General features: G+C 28.9%; 1 protein-coding gene across 5 annotated transcripts in view; it reads right to left on the bottom strand.

Annotated features, from left to right (window-relative positions):
• Positions 1–12,528: 12,528 nt before the first annotated feature.
• The window catches only part of LOC111679057 (transcription factor AP-2-epsilon), a 148,711-nt gene continuing 138,549 nt past the window's right edge, over positions 12,529–22,690 (bottom strand). For all 5 annotated transcript variants that reach the window (XM_046952688.1, XM_023440555.2, XM_023440547.2 and 2 more), the window contains 5 exons: positions 19,256–19,463; positions 16,160–16,349; positions 15,744–16,008; positions 14,199–14,366; positions 12,529–13,964 (listed from right to left, as the gene is read on the bottom strand). In XM_046952688.1, the coding sequence (XP_046808644.1) occupies positions 13,854–13,964; positions 14,199–14,366; positions 15,744–16,008; positions 16,160–16,349; positions 19,256–19,463 (942 nt within the window). In that variant the 3' untranslated portion in view covers positions 12,529–13,853. The remainder of the gene's footprint in view (positions 13,965–14,198; positions 14,367–15,743; positions 16,009–16,159; positions 16,350–19,255; positions 19,464–22,690) is intronic.

Genomic DNA, 22,690 nt, shown 5'->3' with positions numbered 1-22,690 from the left:
TAGTTTAAAAAACTAATTATTGGAATTTATGACAACACCGATTAAAATGTCAGTTTGAAAGCTATGAATACAATTGGAAGAAATGTGTCAAACTTTGTCGTTTGAAATATGTTTTTTGTGGACCAAATGGTTTCATGTTATTTATTGGTTATCTGAACGTAAAACGGAATTCTATTATACTAGTTCTTCAAACTATGAGATGAAACATTTATAAAAAATGTTGTAGGATATATAATATGACATTAAACATTTATTATTTCATTACAATTTCAGTCTTTTTGAGCTGTCAATGTTAAAAAATAATAAAAAATTTTATTTTTGGAGCATATATTTTAAATTTTAAGAGCATATTTTGAGTTTTTTACGGCATATTTAAAGCGCTTAAAACACTTTTTTTAGAGCATGTTTTCGGCTTTCCTGGTCATAACTAAACAGTATATTTCTAAGTCGAAAGGGAAAAACGCTTCAGCGAGCCGGCGATAATATTTAGAATTGCCGCCTGAATATTCGCAATATTTACATAAGCATGCTATATATTTGTGTATAGTTCTACAATTTAAAGATTATTTACATTTTAATAGTATATTTATGAAAGTTATTAAATTTTATAAAGTTAAATAAAACAAGTAAGAGTGTTATATTCGGCTAAGCCGAATCTTATATACCCACCATCAAATCACTGCCATATAAATGAACTTTGATATTTTCAATATAAATATCAACCCAGTAATGGGGGTTTTACTATTGACTGTGCTAATTTTTATAGGGAGTAGGGTTATTTATACATACATATATAGACCAATTCTCATAAAAGTCATAAAATAGGGTAGAGAGATTTTAAATCAAAATTGTTTTATGTCGAATTGCATTGCGGTATTCATATTTTCGCGTTATTTTCTGGGGCGGAATTTATATGGGGTGGTGTTTTATGGATTGATCCTCATAAAAATTAATAGAGAGATTTCGGTAGCTTACACGAAGATTGTAGAACGATCTTGGTTCCTACAGGTCATGTTTATATCGAATTTCATCGCTTTACTCGTTTTTTAGCCCAGTAATTAATTTTTTGATTGGGACATTATATGGGGGTAGGTCAATTAAGGCTCGATAAACATAAAATTAAGTTAAGAGTTTTTGACTAACAAGGAACTTAATTGAATCAAATTTTATTACTATACTCGTATTTTTAAGCCAGTAATGGGCCTTAAAGTATTTTTCTGATGGGACCTTTTGTTGGGGTTGGGTCAATTAAGGCCTGTTCCACATAAAATTTGGTAAAGAGATTTTGGCTTGTGACAAACTAACTTCTGTGAAATTTCATCGCTATACTCGTATCTTTAAGGCAGTAATGAGCGTTAAAGTATATTTATGGAGGGGACCTTATATGGGGGGTAGGGTCAATTATAAACCGATCCACATAAAATTTTTTCACTATATTCGTATTTTTACGCCCATAATTAACGTTAAAGTCGTTTTCTGAAGGGGACCTTATATGGGGGGTAAGGTAAATTATGGACCGATCCACACAAAATTTGGTAAATTTTGACTTGCATAAATCTTACTTCTGTGTAATTTCATTGCTATAATCCTATTTTTAAGCCAGTAATGAGCATTAAGGACTTTTTGTGGGGGGTAGGGTCAACTAAAGACCGATCCACATAAAATTTGGTAGAGAGATATTGCCTAAAAGAAAACTTATTTCTGGAAAACTTACTTCTGTGAAATTTCATCGCTGTACTCATATTTTGAAAAAAGTAATGAGCGTTAAAATAATTTTATGAAGAGGACCTTGTATGAGGGGTAGGGTCAATTATGGACCAATCCACATAAATTTTCATAAAGAGTTTTTTGGCTAGTAAGACACTTACTTATGTCATATTTAATCGCTATACTGGTTTGTTTAAGCCAAAAATGAGCGTTTAAAGTCATTTTCTGAAGAGGACCAATTATGGACCGATCAAATAAAATTTAGTAGAGAGGTTTTGGCTAGTATAAAACTTACTTCTGTTAAATTTCATCGCTATAGTCGTTATTTTAAGCCAGTAATGAGCGTTAAAGTAATTTTATGGAGGGGACTTTATATTGGGGGTAGGGTCAATTATGGACCGATCCACATAAAATTTCATAGAGGTTTTGGCTAGTATAAAATTTACTTTTGTCAAATTTCATCGCTCTACTTGTATTTTTAAGAGAGTAATGAGCGTTAAAGTCATTTTCTGAAGGGTACGTTATATGGGGGTAAGGTCACTTATGGACCGATACACATAAAATTTGGTTGAGAGATATTGGCTTGCATGAAACTTATGTGTGCCGAATTTCATTGCTATATTCCCATTTTTAAGCCAGTAATGTACGTTAAAGTCATTTTCTGAAGGGGACCTAATATGGGGGTAGGATCACTTATGGACCGATCCACATAAAATTTCATAGAGAGATTTTGGCTAGTAAGAAACTTACTTATGTCAAATTTCATCGCTATAATTTTATTTTTAAGCGAGTAATGAGCGTTAAAGACATTTTTTCAAGAGGACGCTATATGGGGGGTAGGGTCAATTATGGACCGATATACATAAAATTTGGTTGAGAGATATTGGCTTGCATGAAACTTACGTGTGTCGAATTTCATCGCTATATTCCCATTCAGTAATATGCTATTTAGTCATTTTCTAAAGGGGACCTTATATGGGGGTAGGGCCAATTATGGTCCTATGTCCACCATAATGCAGAATTATTTTACAGACGTCAAAAAACTGACCTATGCGAAATGTTGTGGTATTTGCTTCATAAACAACGAATTTGTGAATATATGAAGCTATTTATACAATATTCCGGGGGTACATTTGTATGGGGGCTATGTGAAATCGTTGACCAATTTTACCCATTTTCAATACCAAACATTTCTGATCAATAAAATATATTTTGGGAAAATTTCATCTCAATATCTCTTATTTTGTGGACGCTATCGTGCCAACAACAGACATACGGACATAGCTAGATCGTCTTAGAATCTTAAGAGGTACCAGAATATATATACTTTATGGGGTCTTAGAGCAATATTTCGATGTTCGAATATTTCGAATCAATATACCCCCCATCTTTTTTGATGGTGGGTATAAAAACTATACATTAAAAAATATCGAGGGACTATATTCAATAGTCTCTATCTAAAATAACACTAGTTTTCAGGAGAGCAAAAAAACTGTTTATTTAACTAGTTCGTAAAGATTTTTGATAATATATTTGTTTTTGATTTTGACAATATATTTGTTCAATTCACAATCGATGTTGTAGCGTTGTATGCGTTGTATGTAAGCAGCTGCTACAATAGTCATAACAATGTTGTTGGTATTTTCCATGCAAAAGCTCTATACAACTCATACGACAATTTTTCATATGTTTTTTGAATGTTGTATGAAATTTTAGTGTTGCCAATTGTTTTTTTCAACATATAAACAAAAATTCACACGATTTTAGCATAAAAAACGATAAAGCGGTAACACTGAAATCAAAAACAAACAGCTGTTTACAAAAACAAAAAAACTAACATTTTATTTAAAACAGTTTATTTATTAGTTTAAAATGTGGAATAAAGAAAATAAAAGAATTCAAAATCCAAAGAAATTAATTTGGTTTATTTCGCATGTTTAATTAATTTAATATTTTTTTACTTTTTTATCTTTTGACACTGTTATGTGTATTTGTTTTGATTGTTTTTTTTTTCATTGAGAACATAAACTTATGACTTGCTGCAAAGATCTGTTCACAATCACTGTTACTACACTTTAGTAGGTACAATATACAACTTGATTGTGAATTGAACAATTGTTACGACCATATTGTAAATAGTTATATAAAAAGAATTTAAAATTTTGCATTATTTGCAAAATTATTCACAAATTTATATCAGATAGAGCTTTTTTACGAATAGAGAATTTTTCATAGAAATATAAATTTTTTATTTAATTTAATATCAATAAATATTATATTTTATGCAATTTAATGAAATAATATAAACCAAATTGTTGAAAAAGAAATTTTAGGGTTTTGGTCCAAAATCAATGTTATAAGATTAAACACGGCAATAAAATAAATCACATTAGAATCATAATGAGCGATATCTCGAAAACTATTAAATAGATTTCAAATATATTTTTACTGATTTGTGTTTAGCATGTCCAAATTCGTAAAAACACTTTTTTTAACAGAAAATTGTCCAAAATAATAGTGTTTTAAGCAATTTTTGGATAATATAGAAAGAGGATTCATGAAACACGTGTGCAAACTTGCACATTTGCACAAATGGCTATCTGTATTATTTAAGTGAAAATTTAGTTTAAAATTATCACTTCAATTAGGCGATCGAATACATACATACATGCGTACAAATGTGAAGTGGAATACTGAATTTAAGCTCATGAAATGTCATAAAACTGTCAGTGTACTTACATACCTACATAAGTTTATTTACAAATTGCAGCATCAATATTGCGAAAAAATAATAAATAAAACTACAACTGGCACACAGTGGTATAGGAAAAAAAAGAGGGAAATAATTCGGTAACTTCTAAACGGTTAATCCGATTTTAATGAAATTTGGTATGCACAAAGAGGAGGTGTTGTCGAGTTTAGGTTTTGAATTTGGATCTTATAGGCCAACCAGGGGCCCGGCGGGGGGTCTTCAAATTAGGACACCTCGGCTATGTTAAATTTTTAAAACGATCCTATTTCTTCATTTGAGTTCCGATTTAAAAAAAATTTCGTATATAGAATCTCCTCATCGAGCACTATAAAAAATGCCGTCATAGCAGTAAATTATTTCTTATAGTTTAGGAGATATTCGCATTTGAAAATTAAAATTTTAAAATTTTTACCGTCCTTACTTTAGTTTTTTGATAATAGCGGGTCCAAATATTCCCGATTTTCGCCATTTTTTTATTCGCTTAACAACAAGTTTATATATCAAGCAGTGAAAGAATTATGTAAAAATCATGGACTGAGTCCAAAGTTATAGGCATTTTAATTTAAAAAATTAAAAAAGGCGATTTTTTGCCATTTTTTGGGGAAAAAAGTATCTTTTTCTTTTTAAGTTATCTAAAAAGTTTCTAAGAAGATGTATATAAATTTATACTTTTTGAAAAGCTGACTTTACATAAAATACGATAAATTAAACAGAACCTAAAAATTTTTGATACCGAGGGGACCAGGTCCATCCAAAAAACCCTATTTTTTTATAGAAAAATTCAATTTGAGCAAAAATTCTCAAATCGCATAGTCGATATCAAATTATAGTGACCTATTTTATATGACCCAATATGTTCTTAATCATTTTGTAACGGGTTTTGATAACCCCGCCCCTGGTATGAATATAATAGGCAAAAAACCAAAAAATCCCATTTTTGGATTTTTTAAAACTTTTTTGTGAACTCGACAACACCTCCTCTTTGTGCATACCAAATTTCATTAAAATCGGATTAACCGTTTAGAAGTTACCGAATTATTTCCCTCTTTTTTTTCCTATACCACTGTGTGGCAGTGGCAAAACCAAGTCAGTATGTTAAAATTGTGAGTTTTTTTTAAATAAAGCATTAAATTTGTTTTATTGTGGAATATTTTTATTGTTGACAAAAAAAAGAGATTTTCTGCAAGAGGGTTTCATAGGGGAGAAGGGGTAAATATGGTCCTATCCTTATAAATGTTGGTAGATGAATTAACGTCTACTTCAAAGTCATTTATGTAGATTTTAATCGTTTTATTAGTAATTATAAGTTAATTTTGACCTACAAGTCATTATCTGAAGGGGAGTTTGTATGTGGGCTAGGGTCAAATGAGGCCCGATCACTATAAAAATTAGTATTGCCATTTATTGTTCTATAAAACTAATTTTTGTTGATTTTTGTTGACATTATAATACATTTAACGTAATTATGAGCCTAAAGGGCCGATTCGGGGGTACGGTTGTATGGGGGCTAGGAGAAATAATGGACCGATTTTAACCATTTTCAATAGCGTTCGTTCTTGAATCAAAAAAGAGTATGTGCCAAATTTCATCAAATAATCTTAAAAATTGCGACCTGTAGCGTGCGCACAAGGTTTACATGGACACACAGTCAGACGGACGGACATAGCTAAATCGACTCAAAAAGTGATTCTTTTTGTTTTAAACATTAAATTAAGCAAGTAGGTCACAAAGTATATTGCAACCTATAAAATGGATACTTTTTATACCCACCATCAAAAAAGATGGGGGGTATATTGATTTTGTTATTCCGTGTGTAACACATCGAAATATTGCTCTATGACCCCATAAATTATATATATTCTGAGATCTCGTAAGATTCTAAGACGATCTAGCTATGTCCGTCCACAAAATAAGAGATATTGAGATGAAATTTTCCCAAAATATATTTTTTTGATTTGTATTTCACTTGGCCCCATACAAATGTACCCCTTGGAATATTGTATAATGAGCTTCAAATATTCATAAATTCGTTGTTTATGTAGCAAATACCACAAAATTTCGCATAGGTCAGTTTTTTGACGTCTGCAAAATAATCCTGCATTATGGCGGACATAGGATCATAATTGGCCCTACCCCCATATAAGGTCCCCTTTAGAAAATGACTTAAAAGCTGATTACTGGCTTAAAAATGGGAATATAGCGATGAAATTCGACACACATAAATTTCAATATCCACATAAGCCAATATCTCTCCACCAAATTTTATGTATATCGGTCCATAATTGACCCTACCCCCCATATAAGGCCCCCTTCAGAAAATGACTTTAACGCTCATTACTGGATTAAACAAACAAGTATAGCGATGAAATTTGACATAAGTAAGTGTCTTACTAGCCAAAAGCTCTTTATGATATTTTATGTGGATCGGTCTATAATTGACCCTACCCCTCATATAATGTCCCCTTCATAAAATTACTTTAACGCTCATTACAGATTTCAAAATACGAGTATAGCGATGAAATTTCCCAAAAATAAGTTTTATTAGAGGCAATATTTCTCTACCAAATTTTATGTGGATCGGTCCATAGTTGACCCTACCCCCCATAATAAGTCCCCCATAAAATTTCTTTAATGCTCATTACTGGCTTAAAATAGGATTATAGCAATGAAGTTACACAGAAAAATTACCAAATTTTATGTGGATCGATCCATAATTGACCTTACCCCCCATATAAGGTCCCCTTCAGAAAACTACTTTAACGTTAATTATAGAAAATAGAGAATAAATTTGACATAAGTAATGCTCTTAGGAACCAAAACCTTTCCACCAAATTTTATGTGGATCGGTCTATAATTGACCCTACCCATTAAGGTGCCCTCCAGAAAAGAACTTTAACGCTCATTACTGCCTTAAAAATACGAGTATAGCAATGAAATTTCACATAAGTAAGTTTTTCACAAGCCAAAATCTCTTTACCAAATTTTATGTGGAACAGGCCTTAACTGATCCTACCCCCATCAGAAAAATACTTTAAGGCCCATTACTGGCTTAAAAATACGAGTATGATTTTACAAATAAACGACTCAATTAAGTTCCTTGCTAGTCAAATCTTTTAACTTAATTTTATGTGGATCGAGCCTTAACTGACCTACCCCCATATAATGTCCCCATCAAAAAAATAATTACTGGGCTAACAAACGAGTAAAGCGAAAAAATTCGGTATAAACATGACTTGTAGGAACCAAGAACGTTCTACAAAATTTTATGAAGATCGGTCTATAATTGACGCTACTCCCATATAAAGCCCTTGACTTTAAAGCTCAGTACTGGCTTAAAAATACTAGTAGATTTATGAAATTAGACATAAACTAGTTTTGTGTAAGCTAATATCTCTATCTCTTCTATCGGAACCGAAATCTCTCTACCAATTTTTATGAGGATCAGACCATAATAACAGAAATGACGCGAAAAATACGAATACCGCAATGCAATTCGACATAAAACAATTTTGATTTAAAATCTCTCTACCATATTTTATGACTTTAATTCTCCTTAATGGCTTTAAAATATAAGTAGATCTATGAAAGTTTAAATAAATAAGGAACTGATATCTTCCTAGAGACTTTTATGAGAATCCATATTTGTTTGTATAAATAACCCTACTACCTATATAAATTAGCACTGTTAATAATAAAACCCCCATTAATGGACCTCTTTCAAATGTTACCCTCACAGAAAAAAATATTCAATAATTTTTTTCAATAAAGACGTTAATCAATATAAAATTTTAATTCCATTATATTATTTATTATTATGATTAATTTTTTTAAATTTTTAAAGACGTTAATTGATATTAAAATTGATTTTAATAAGTAAGACTTTTAGAAAATTTTGACATTGGGCCTACTCCGTAAGTAAAAATACTCCGTAAGTGAACTTAACACAAGGTACGCATAGAGCAAGATTTGTCAAGATTTGTTGTTTCTTTTTACATTATTATGTCTTGTCAACTTGTAACTGGTGGATGCTAGGAGCTTTCATCAATAAAGATTAATTTCGCAGTCCCTGAAGTATAATCGAAGATATCGTGGCATATGCATACATTAATTTGTACATACATTCATAAATAAATACATACATACATACATACATACATACATACATACATACATACATATATACATACATACATACATACATACATACATACATACATACATACATACATTCATACATATATTTTATTTATTGATATTTCGAATTAACCAAATTCATTAAAAAATTATTTGAAATATGCCACCGAATCTAATTAAACGAATTAATTACAACACTCAAAATATTATGTAGGTGAATCATTTCAAACAAATGAATTATCATTTAAAAATGAATTATCATTGCAAACTTTTAATTTATTTCAAATAAGTTTTTCAGTTATTTTTAAATGTTGATTTTAACTAACAAATTACGTAAAATACAAAAGTTTTTTTCAGTTGTTTTTACTGACAATATTTTATCTACAGAAACAGTAAAATTTACTGATTTTTTAGTAATTTTGAATGACATTTTTTTACCTACAAAAACAGTAAAAATTACTGTATTTTTCATTTATTCTTACCCCAAAATAAAAAATCAGACCCTTTCGTTTTTAGTTAGTTGCTGTTATCGGAGGTGGATCAGCTCTCTCTTCCCTCGATATGCATAGTTGCGAATTCCAAAATATGAAACAAATTGCAAAATATGTATGTTAAAATTAAAATTATATGGGATAACACAAAAAGTATTCTTACATTAACTTCCATAGAAGAATCTTGTTCATTATTATTATCCCGCATCTACACAATTTCAAAAAAACTATTAAAAAAACGGTTATTTTTAAAATTTTTTTAAGATAGTCAATAAAATCGCGGTATTTACTTCTAAAACAATCCATTATGAAACTTCTCAATAAGTTTCTTGAAGAAATTGATTTTTTATTTAACAAATATATTTTTTTCTATTTTTATGACAATTTCATTTTGTGTATTTGAAAGAATAATTTAACTGATGATAATAACTGTAAGGAAAAAACAAATTTTTTAACAACATCCCAAAAAGTTGAAAATATAATTTATTCGATAAATAAAAGATTTTTTATTAATTTTAAATTTTACCGAAAAGTTTTCGAATAAACTACAAACAGTAAATGTAAAAATTTTTTGATACCCTACACCACTATACCCTACACCACTATAGTGGGGAGGGCATTATACGTTTGTGCTGATGTTTGTAACATACAAAAATATTGGTCCAATACCCACCTTAAAGTATACCGATCGATTCAGAATCAATTTATTTATTCAAGATAATTTGATGAAATTTGGAACAATCATGTTTTTTGGCACAGGGACGAAGCCTTTTGAAAATGGTTGAAATCGGTCCATTATTTCACCTAGCCCCCATACAACCGTACCTCCCGATTTGAACTTTTTATGCCATAATTACGTCAAATATTCTGCTATCTGTCTAAAAATTAGCACAAATATGTATTATATAAGTATAAATGACACCGCATCGTAAGGATCGTCCCTTATTTGACCCTCTTTCAGAAAATTAGTTTTTTATCTATAAATTGCTTTAATGTATCGGAACAAGGGAATATTAAAAATAAATGCTTTATTATGAAAAATAAATTACGTTTAATATTCATAACTGGTGTAGGGTATCATATGGTCGGCCACGCCCGACTATACTTTCTTACTTATTTAGTTCTCTAATCATTTTCATAATTAGAGAAAAATCAAAACATTTTTTAATTAATATGGGCAATTTCATAATTGAAATTCATTTTTAATTTCTTTTGTAAGACATAGTTAACATTCATTCTTTAAAAGGGCTAGCAAATTTCACACAAAAAAATTAAACATTATTAAACAAATAGAAAAATAACAAGTAAGAGTGCTATTGTTCGGCTGTGCCGAATCTTATATACCCTTCACCATAGTGTATTTTAAACATATTTTATAAGTTTTAAATTTTTCCCGACTACATTTTTATTACATCAAAAGCTAAACAAAAAGAACAACAACAACAACGCTAAACGAAATAAAACACAAAATACACAAGGCATCTAAACCAACAGACATCTAAACATACATAACGAAAAACACAGAAAAACAAAAATAACAACGCCCCAAGCCCTATGCTCTTGGTACTCTTTTGTTTTTGTAAATGCGCTTAGCTATAGACAGTGTGTTTTCTATACACTTATATGCGCTTAACCTTAGCAAAACGTTGTTGTTGTTCTTAACAGTTTACAAGCAAGAGTAAAACAACAACACTTTCGTATTCATTGTTGGTAAACATTGACGAGACGTAGATTTTGTTTTTGTTTATCGTAAAAAAATGGTTTTAAAAAGCACTTGGAAAAAATTTGTGTTAGTTTTAAATTTCAAAACTTACATTATTCGCATATAAAATTATTGTACAATAACTCACAATCTACTCTCATATAATTGAAAACGTTTTAAATAGTTTTTTCTATTCATTAAAAAATATATTTGCAAAACAAAAGGGAAAATTATTTTATTTTAACAAAAAATGCAAATCATATTTTTTGCTGTGTATACTTTGTATGTTTGGATTCCAAACATACAAAAAAAATACACAGCTGAATAAAACCAAATACATTTACACACACACGTGTACATATTTTTCTATATACAGTGTTGTTGTTGCTTTTATAACAATTTTTTGATGAAATTTTCAGAGGTTGTCTCGGATTTTTGCTCATATCTCGGTTATTTACCGACCGATTTTGCTGATTTTAAATAGCGATCTTCTCGAAAGCATGTCTAATAGAATTATTGAAGATTCGGATCTCGCCGATATCTGGGGTCCTCTAAAAACTGAAAATTATATTATAGAAATTACAAACGAAATGTCAAACTTATATATACCCTTCTCACGAAGGTGAAGGGTATAAAAATAAATTTAAAATATTTTAAGCAAAGGCTTCTAGATTGTTTAAAAAACTTTTTCTTAAATATTATTAACTTCTGTCGGTAAAAGCATTTTGCTAAAACATTTATGCTGAAACTTTTTTCTGTGAACAATAAATGTTTAAATTGAAATTTTGACGGTCCGAAATAGCCTGATGTAGAAAATGTATTTTATTTTCTCCTGTTCTCTATTTGGCTTAAAAAATATGGTCACCGTACTTATGGTTATGAAATTAGGCATAAATATGTTTTATAGGAACCTTAATCTCTTTGTAAAATTTTATAAGGATCGGCCTATAAATGACCCTACTTGCCATATAAGGTCCTCTTCAGAAAGTGAATTTAACGCATCTATAGCAGTAAAAAATAAAAAATATTATTTAAAATTTATTTATATATTATTTTATTTTTTTGGATTGATGATTTATTTTGTTTCAAATGCGAGAGTGTGGAAAAAAAGAATACATTTCTGTTGAGTTTTTTGATAATCATACCAATATTCTACTGCCTATAGGATATTCAAAGTTATTTCATTTCGAAAATTATTTCTTTTCTTATGAGAAAAACAAATTAATGAATTGATTCCCATTTTAATCTATGTGAATTCTAAGTATTTTACACTAATTTTCATTACAAACAATTCCATTTCTCACTTAGTAAAATAATCATAATATTCCCTTATATAAAGAATTTTGCATTAAAATGTATGTCTATGTCTACTCATTTATTTATATTTCCGAAAATAAAATTTTAAATGTTATTTTTATTTCTATTCCAGAATTTTTGTATTTGTAAATCTTGTGCCCATTGAATTGGGTATTGAACTTATATAAAATCTTAATATGTTAAGTTTAGTGATATTATAATGAAGTTTAGTGATATTTTCGTATTATTTTCAACCCCTTTTTATATATATATTTTTAGAAATTCGTTATATCGAGTACAAAATTTACTCATTCATTCGTTAAATCGCGAATTCGCTAAACTGAGTATTTGTTAAACCCGAAAACCAGTGTATATTCGATTTGTGTTCGATTTATCTCTCACTAACCTTTTAATGGGTAAAAAAGAAACAAAGTAAATATGCAGTTTATTATAATTTTTATTCATTTAATAAAAACAACTATTTGTTACTAATTTATTTATAATGTATTTTGAATGTAATAATTTATATAAGTAGTTTTTATTTTGTTTCACCTAAATAAAAAATCCTTAACCAATTTATATGGATGAGTAAAGATAAGCTATGTTCACAGTTAAAAAATATTAAATGAAAATAATCGTATCCACTATTTTTAGCTAATGTTTATTTTTTTGTAGGACTTTTGTAGGATCTTAAATAATGAATAAACAAAGTATACTTGAAAAAAATATATTCGGTTATAACAAATTCTCGGGAAAAAAACTTCAATACAATTTTTAGTTTTTATAAAAAAAAACTTCAGAAAATATGTTTGACAAATCTATAGGTAAAATCTTGAACTATATTATTTCTTCTACATGAAACAAAAATCTGATCAGACGCCAACGCGTCAAAAGTTTTGAGTAGCGGAATGTCTGACACATGAATATAAAGCGTAGCAACGTATAATACCTGCTGTCTAGTTTCACCTCAAAAGTATTGACTATTTTTCTCATTTTTGCAAACTTTTATTTAACTGTTATGAAATTTGTCACACGAAAATACTATTGATTTATTTTACCTAATTACCCTGTAGAAAATATAATTATACATATGCTGAAAATTTAGGATACATTTAACCAAATATGACCATAGCTTATTGGTAAATTGCATTGTAATGCATTGTTTTGTGTGATTTCTATAAATATCTTACATAAATTTTAAATTGGGTCGTAGATACATACGGCTTATACTGTCAAAAATATAAAAAAATCCTAAATTCTCCAACAATATTATCATTGGTGACAGCATAAAAGGGTCACTTAAAAGTACCCGCATTAAAATTAATACCTACATATTACATATATACATATTTATATATGTATGTATGTAATTACTTACTTAAGAATTTATATATATACATGTTATGCATATTGCATAATACGTAGAGCATGTTTTTGCTACTTATTGTACTAAATAATAAAAATAATTCATCTCAAAATTAATTTGCTATTAATTTACATAGACTTAAACGTACATACATACATCATGTTATACATTTATTTTCCGCCTCAAAAAAGTTAACAAGTTTTCAAATTATAGGCCAGTTTTCTTCACTTTTCAAACGAGATGAGAGAAAACGCTTTTTTACGGACTGTGAGGCAGTCTAACATACATATTTACATATTGTTTATACGTACATACATACATTACATAATTACTTATTAATTATAAATTAAATACTCGTACAAATACGTTTTAAACGTTTTAATAAATTTAAATGCAATCGCATTATCATTTCTTATCTCCGTCCATTTTGTTTTTGTCAAGAGATGATGACACCATGCCCCCACCATTTGATGGATACAGCTTTTCGAGATAATTCACCGATTCATTTAGAAATGTCTGAAATAGAATTTAAAAATACTAATTATTAAAAAATCATTAAAAAATATTGAAAATAATCCATGTCCCACTTGAAAATTAGTTTAGCTACAAACTATTTCTTACATTTTTGCGTTATTATTATTTTATGAGTATCTTATTTTTTAAGGGAATTTCGATAAGATATTTAAATACAAAATTAATAAGGTGGCTTGTTGTAGAAATGGATTATTTTCAGTGAATGCCTCTACTAACCTGGAAAGCATGCAATACGGCCATTATAGCTGGTGACCCGAATCCATGCGTTATTAGTGAGAAATGTGTTAAATGACGTTGCATGGAAGGCTCTAATAAATGTTGAGATCTCGTCCCATATTGTGTTGTGCGATCTTGGCTAAGGACTTGCATAAGTTCCTTTGTAATCTGTAAAAAAAAAAAACAAAATTTAAAATTTTTAGTTTAAATGGTAAATAAATCGGATAAATCGTTAAAATTAATATGAGATTTCGAAGGAAATCTGTTTCTTCGTGGCTATGGTAAATGTGTTAGGAAGTGTCAATTTGTATACAAACAGAAAAGTAAATATAGTATTTGTATGTGACAAATAAGGTTTATCTGTCATTTTCATTAAAATAAGAAGAAAAATCTCAAAAATCTTCACGAATTAGCGAAATCAACAGTTTTTTGTTCTCCTGAAAACTTGTATCATTTTAGATAGAGACTATTAAAGATAGTCCCTCGATATATAACATATATGTATATAATTTCCTTAATAGTTTGTTCCTTTTTTTCTTGGAAATTGACACGAATATAGTAAAATAACTTATTACTTTTCAGTTCATTTTCGAGCCCTCTAAAGACCAATTATGCTAAGAATTAAATTAAATAGTAAACATTTACATCTGAAACTTATCATACAGAGACTGGCTGATAAAAAGCACAATATAACGCCAAGCATAAAGTATGGAAAATATGGAACTGGATTTAAAATTCAGATTATTTCTGATAAAAAATATTAACTCCAGAAATTACGATGTATGCAAAATCAACAAAAAGTTTTTACAAGTCATAAAGCTATTAAAAAATCTGTCGAAGGAAGCACGAAAACAGGGAATGCGTTGTAAGTACAGTTGAGAAATATTCGTAAAGAATTACTGTGTATAAAAATTTCGTCTTAAGTAACCCAACTCAAAAAATCGATTTGGATGCAATTTGTACTAAGGTTAACCAAGTACTATTGGATAGTAGGCTAGTCTCAAGCCTCTGAAAACCTTTCAGAAATGAGCGTAACTTTTCACCTATAAAAGCCTATACAATTTCTTAATACGTAATCGCCCATATAGGTACATATTTTGACATTCGACTTTGATCAACAAATCAGATACATTTTATAATTGTCCACAGTTAAGTGTACATATAGATTCTTTCATGAGTGAAAAGAAATGTTCCACGATATAATATTAATCTTTTTAATGTTCTTTTATAATTTGTCTTATAATTCTCTGTGTCCATGTAAACCTTGTGCGATCGCTATAGGTTGCAATTTTCAAGATCATTTGATGAAATTTGACACATACTCTTCTTTTGGTCCAAAAACGAACGCTGTTGAAAATGGTTGAAATCGATCATTATTTCGCCTAGCCCTATCTGAGTTTATAGTTTCAGCTAAACATTTTATAAAATTATCTGATATTTTTGGTATATTTAAGAAAAATAGTTTAATGGAATTCCCGAAATTTCGTTTAAAATTAAAATTTCTAAAATGACGATATACGTCCGTAAATGTAAGTTGTTATTTACCTGTTGCGAATGCATTAAAAGCTCTTTTCTTCTATAAGAATCTTGTGGTTCGGTGTTGTGTCGCACAATGTATTCGGCCAATTGTCGGGCCGGAAATTCAGTTTCACAAACAAAGTGAAAATCTTTGGCCAAATGTGCAGCTTCACCCTCAACTAATGATGTTAATAAAGTAACGTTTGCAGCTTTACGCCTTCCTGCTGGTAAATTTAATCCAATTTTTTCAAGTTTTTCTCTTAAAAGTCTGCCGCCATTTTTACTTTTTGCTCTAAATAAAATAAATCGTAAGTTTTAATTGTTTATAAAAATCTTAAGGTCTGTTGATATTGTTATAAATATTCATATTTAATATATATTAAACAATTATGATTAGAAGTAAAATATCCCTTAATATTAATTGGGAATGAAATAAAACAAACCTTCTTAAAACTCCACCCAATAGGGAAGCATTTAAGCATTCTGGAGGAGACAGTCTTCGCTGAACTTCGGCAATTGTTACCTTGTATTTAGAGGTACTGGACAAAAGGCTTAAACGACCAGGAACTGCGCAAAATACTTCGCTAGGAGAACCTGAGCTAATATTTCCGACATCTTTCCCACTTTTCATGCCTGCAAAATGAAGTGAGGGCAAATAAAACATCACAAATAAATTATAACCCTAATAAAAAACTTGTATAATAAAGTAATGTGAACAAATTGGGTACGAATCTAAAGAACACGATCATATCGAAACACATTACTATCAGTGTTACCTGTAATTAGTGGTCTTATATTACAAACAAAATATAATGTCATTCTTCGTTCATAATAACATAACAAACAATAACAACACTGTAGTTGTTTTGTTTTTAAATATAAAAAATAACCCAGCATGCATCCAGGTGTGTTTTTGTAAACACCCAAATATCAATTTACACAAATAGTCTACATGTCTCAAAAATAATTTTTTACAAATTCTTATAAACCAAACGAACAACAAGAAAATTTTTATACAAAGTATGTACATATGTATACTTTCCAAAAAATAGGGTGAGTAATTTCAACACTACCAATAAACTGTTGATAATTAGATGAAAAAGTTCTAGCTTTTAATGCAAGTATGTAATTGCACCGACCGTGCATGATTGTTTAGTTTTTAGCAAATAAAAATTTTACAGAATTTTATATAAAATCGATTTATGATAGATGCATTTTATATATTTAAATTGAATATTGATTCATGGGAAAGAAATATTTTGGGTAAATTTGTTCTATTATTATTTAATTTGAATAAATTACATTAAATAATTCTATGTAAAAATTGTTTAAATCTAAAACTTTTCCGAATAATTACAACATTTGTAATAATGTTGAAATCGTCTTTTAAAGACCTTATGATACATATAGTAGTATATAGGCGAAACTGATTGTAAATGATCTAAGTCCCCTGTCAAAGACTAACTGGTGAGAATGCATTAGAAGAAACACAAAATAAACACAGTTGTTCAAAAGGTACTAAATAAAAAAATTATTTGTTGGACGTTATTTTTTGTATGTTATTAAAAATATTGTTTATGTCGCGTTTTTGAGCAAGTGATTTTCTAATGATGATCTTAATAGAGGCACAAGGTAAGGGCTCATAAAAACATGTTTATATGAAATTTCATCGCTGTAGTCGTATTTGAGCATTACAGCTAGTAGCGAGCGTAACTGTCACTACTTGACCTTATATGGAGGGTGGAGTCAGCAATAGACCGATTTCCATTCTATTTGAAAAATAGTTTTTGGCTAGTACAAAACTTGTTTATGTAGAATTTCAATACTGTATTTAATAGATTTAAATTCTCATTAAACATGTTTGTGTCGAATTTCATAGCTATTGATGCATCTCTTAGCCACACGCAGAGAAAAAATATAGTTGTGGTAACCATAATCTAAGAGCAATATTATGGTTAGAATTATGGTTAAATTTAAAACATATTATGATCATTATTAGTATAATAACCTATCATATTATGATTAAATATAGTGCGAATATTTCATCATAATATAGTGTTAATGTGATGTTGTAGTATCATATTGTAGTTTCAAGCAACCACATTATGGTAATCATATAATGGCTTCAAGTAATCATATTATTGTTTCAAGTAACCATATTATTGTTACAAGTAGTCACATGTCTTCATATTAAACATAATATGGTTAATCTTATGTGCTCGGCTTAAAATGTAATTATTTGTTAATTTTCTTTTAAACAAACACAAAACCTCCAAGCACTAATATTCTCATAAAAAATATATCCACACTTTCAAGCCAATATAAATACAATATAATTTTTTTTGTTATTAATTTTTTAGTTACCCTATTATATTTTAGATAGTATTTATTTTTCACAATTATTTTAACACTGCATTTGATTAACAATTTATTTAATCCGATCTAGTACGGATAAACCATACAACTGATATAAAAATGGCGTACCAAAATATTTTTAATAGTAAACGTATTTTACTTATATCTAAAACATTATATGCATAGGCGTGTAAAATCCTACCATTTAATGATTATTTGATAGTTTAAATGATTCTAAAGAATATACTTAATATGTTTACATAATTATCATTATTTATTTGTTGTGAAAATAATTATTTTTCAGAGAACCATTCTCAAATTTATAATTGTCATAAACATATAAATGTTTTTAGTAACTAAAATATTGATGAAGTTCAATAAAAATAACAATTGTTTGGTTATGACAACATATTATTGTTACAAAAAACATAGAATAGTTTTCCTAACCATTCCGAACCATGTTTTTTCTCAGCGTGCAGTTATGAGCGATAAAGTTATTTTCTGAAGGGGGCCTTATATGAAGGCTATGCGAAAACGTGGACCGATATTGCCCACTTTCAATAAGGATCGATCCTTATAAAATTTGAAATGGCTCGCACGAAACTTGTTTATGTAGAATTTTACCGCTTTTTGAGTCAGTAATGAGCGTTAAAGTCATTGTCTAAAGGATGCCTTATTAGGGGGTTAGGGTCAGTTATGGACCCATCCTCAAAAATTTTAAGAAAATGATTTTAGTTCCTATAAAACATTTTATTTCGAATTTTATTGTTATATATATGCTTCTTAATGTAGATATGAGCATTAAAGTAATTTTCTGAAGGGACTTTATATGGGAGGTAGGGTCAATTATGGACCGATCCTTATAAAATTCTACGAAAAGATTTATGTTCCCATAAAACATGTTTGTGCCGAATTTCACTGCTATTGATGCTTCTCATACCCAGTTATGGGCGATAGTCATTTTCTGAATGGAACTTTTTATGGGGGTAGGGTTAATTATGAACCGATCCTTATAAAATTCTACGAAAAGATTTATGTTCCCATAAAACTTGTTTGTGCTGAATTTTACTGCTATTGATGCTTCTCTTCGCCAGTAATGGCATGGTACACATATTTATTTTATTTTTTTAGAGAATAACTATTTAAAAGAAACAAGTTTATATATTTTTAAGGTTCTTACTTACTTTTTATTAGAGGTAGGTCCGACATAAAACCAACATTATCGTCTATTCCTGTATTTTGACCATCATCCACAGCATTTTGCAGAGCTTGATGCAAAGCTAAAGGATCGTGATCGTGTGTAAGACGTCCTCCATGGGTAGCACCAGTTGATAAACCACTTCCATAATCACTTCTTCGGTCGGAATATGGAAATCCATGTGATAATTGTGTCTGGAATATGTTAAAAAATTTGTTTACAGCAAATATCGAAAATTTAAAAGCATTTAATACTGGAAACAAATGGAATTCTTTTTTATGTTCTATGTGGAATGGAAATTGTAAAAAGTTATAACATACAGTCATATTTATTTGGAAATACTTGTTCAATACACAATCAATGTTGTAGCGTTAAATGCGTTGTATGTCATATGTTTTTTCGAATATTTTAAAGCAACATGGCTACACATCAAATTTGTTGACTCTAACGGTAAGTTTTTTAATTGTGTTAGTGAAAAAAACTCACTTGTATATATACGGTATGAGTTTTTTACTAACACAATCAAAAAACTTACAGTTTGAGTCAAATAATTTGATGTGTCGCCAAGGCGCTTAAGAATGTTTAGTGTTGTCAATTATTTATTTCATCATATAAATAGAAAAATCAATTGATTTTGGCTTAAAACACGATAAAGTGGTAACACAGAAATCACAAATATCCGGTTATGAAAACAAAAAAAAAATCTTAAAAATTTCTTGAAAGATCTGTTCTCAATCACTGTTATTACACTTTAGTAGATAGAATTTGCAACATGACTGTGAATTGAACAACTGAAAATTTTAAATATGCGAATTAAAAGCCAACAATCAAATTATTCCTATTCTATTTGTTAAAATATTTTTTTTTGCACAGAAGTAACAATATTTGTTAAAATATTTTTTTTGCACAGAAGTAACAATTTTGCCCTTTTTCGACCATTTTTACCCCTTATAATCCAATTTTCGAAAAGTAATATAGCCTATGGATAAAATCTCTTCAGTCGTTTAGACGTAATTGAACAAACTTATAAAATGATTTATAATACACTAGTGGCACCTTGTGCGCGTTGCATGTCATCTATTAGAAATGTGGGTTCGAAACGTAAAGCGGTTTAGGTGTAATAAACTGAACATTAGAACTTCGGACAAATTTCAAACTTTACTGAAATATTCTTCATCCCTGAAACATTTATTTGAATTATTGTCCCATCAGGTGCTGTAGTTCCATAGTATATCGATTACGTACAGAAAAAAGTAAAAACTAAAAAAAATTCTGTCATGTACAAATTCATACATATTACGAACTTTTAACATTCCGAATGGAAATGGTTTGGGAAAAAAGTAATTTGACATTATAATTAGAATTAATCTATTTGAAAGGCTATACATTTTACATTAGTCAGTTTAACTTATGTTTTATATAAACATACATACATAATCGAAAACATTTTTGCGATTATTCCATTGAAAGTTTTTTTTAAAGAATTCTTATTTTTAATAATAATATCTATTATTGGAATCAAATAAGGAGAAAAGAAATTAGACTTCATTACTCATGTAAACTTTTTGAATGAAAGCCTAGCAGCACACTACGAGTTGCAATTTTTTCCCCGAATGGAAAATAATCCGCTATATTAGAAACACTAGCATGCATTTGTATTTGAAATTTTTTGTGATTTGTTTTTAATTTTAATGTTATTCAACAAATATAAAAATGAAATAAAGCATTTTAATATTTATATTCTACACCACCATAGTGGGAACTATTTGTCCAACACATACCTTAAACTATACCATCACTAAAAATCACTTTCTAAATCGATTTAGCAATGTCCGTCTGTCCAGATGGCAATTTCCAAGATAATTTGATGAAATTTGGCACGTACTCTTCTTTTGGTCCAAGGACGAACGCTATTGGTTGAAATCGGTCCATTATTTTGCCTAGCCCTCATACATGTTTTTATGTCAACAATAGTTTTATAGAACTTTAAATGACTTGATGGTCAACGTTTACCTATAAACACTAATAACATGATCAAATTCTACATAAATAACTTTTAAATAATAAGATAGGCCCATATTTACCCCTACTCTCATATGAGCCCTCATGTAGAATTTTTTTTAATCGAAAATAATTAATATATTCCGGAATAAAGTTAAAGAAACAAATTAAATGCTTTAGTGTTTACAAAATAATAAACATTTTTAAAATACTGACTGGTGTAGGGTATCATATGGTCGACTATACATTCATGCTTGTTTTCTTTGTATTATTACAGTTTTAAATAACGATATGCTTCATTTTGCCTACCATTGTTTTATATTAGAAGCAAGGCTGATGTGGAGTTAAATAATAAAGAAAAAATAATAAAATAAATCAAATAGTTCAGATTTTTCTCTATGCACTAAAATACAAACAAATATTTTTATTTTAAAACATCTTACTCTGTTCTCAAAGTTTTGACGAACTTTTAAGGGTTGTAAACTCATATTCGTACTACGTAAATACGTACTACATGCACATACTAAAGTATACACACTGTTTTAGTAGAGCCAATCGCATAATTCGTGCGTGGTTATAACAACATGATTACAGGGTAATTATAAGAGACTTGTGAATGTGAATACTCCTTCGAATATTACTATATAACCCTGTTAATAAGTAAGTTGTCTAAGTATTTGTTTATGTTGTTCTTCAAGAAAAATTTTACAAATTCTTTGTGCTAAGATTATCCCAACAATATTTTTAGAATGTTGCAGGAATGTTTCCCAATATTGTAAACAACAAAACATAGAGAAGAAAAAAAACTTTCAAGGAAAAAAAAATAGATTCATGCATACACTATAGGCTTGCCCATAAAATATGTATTGTTTTAATTATGACCTATATATTTTGTTTGGTGATACTTAGATATGATAAAGATTTGATTATAATTCTTAAATCCGATAGTTTCCAGAACGGAGTAATAAACTAGGCTTATTAAACAAACTAGGAAAATAGGAAAATGTTGGCAATTTTGTATTTTTTGTACAATATTTACTATAAAGTATACAAAATTAGCTGTCTCCGGGCAAGGTTTCTATGAATAATTAGGTTTGTATAAGGACAAGTCATATAGGCGAAACTGTTTGTCAAAGATCTAAGTCCCCTGTCAAAGGCCTCACTGGTGAGAATGTATTAGTAAAAGCACAAAAATAAACACAGTTGTTCAAAAGGTACTAAATAAAAAATGTATTTTTGTACGCTATTTATTGTGTGTTAATATACTAGTGAATGAAAATATAAGTTAATTTGTCATTAAAAAAAAAGACTAAGGTCAATAAATTTTTGTAAGGTTGATTACAGATATCTTTAGTAAAAAAATTATTTAAAATCAGAATTTTGGTATATATTTTTTATATGTATGGCTTAGTTTTGAAAA

This window comes from Lucilia cuprina, chromosome 5 (genome assembly GCF_022045245.1).
Source record: "Lucilia cuprina isolate Lc7/37 chromosome 5, ASM2204524v1, whole genome shotgun sequence".
Classification (NCBI taxonomy): Eukaryota; Metazoa; Arthropoda; class Insecta; order Diptera; family Calliphoridae; genus Lucilia; species Lucilia cuprina.
The sequence above is the reverse complement of the archived record's forward strand: the minus strand, read 5'-3'. Positions and strand labels throughout refer to the sequence as shown.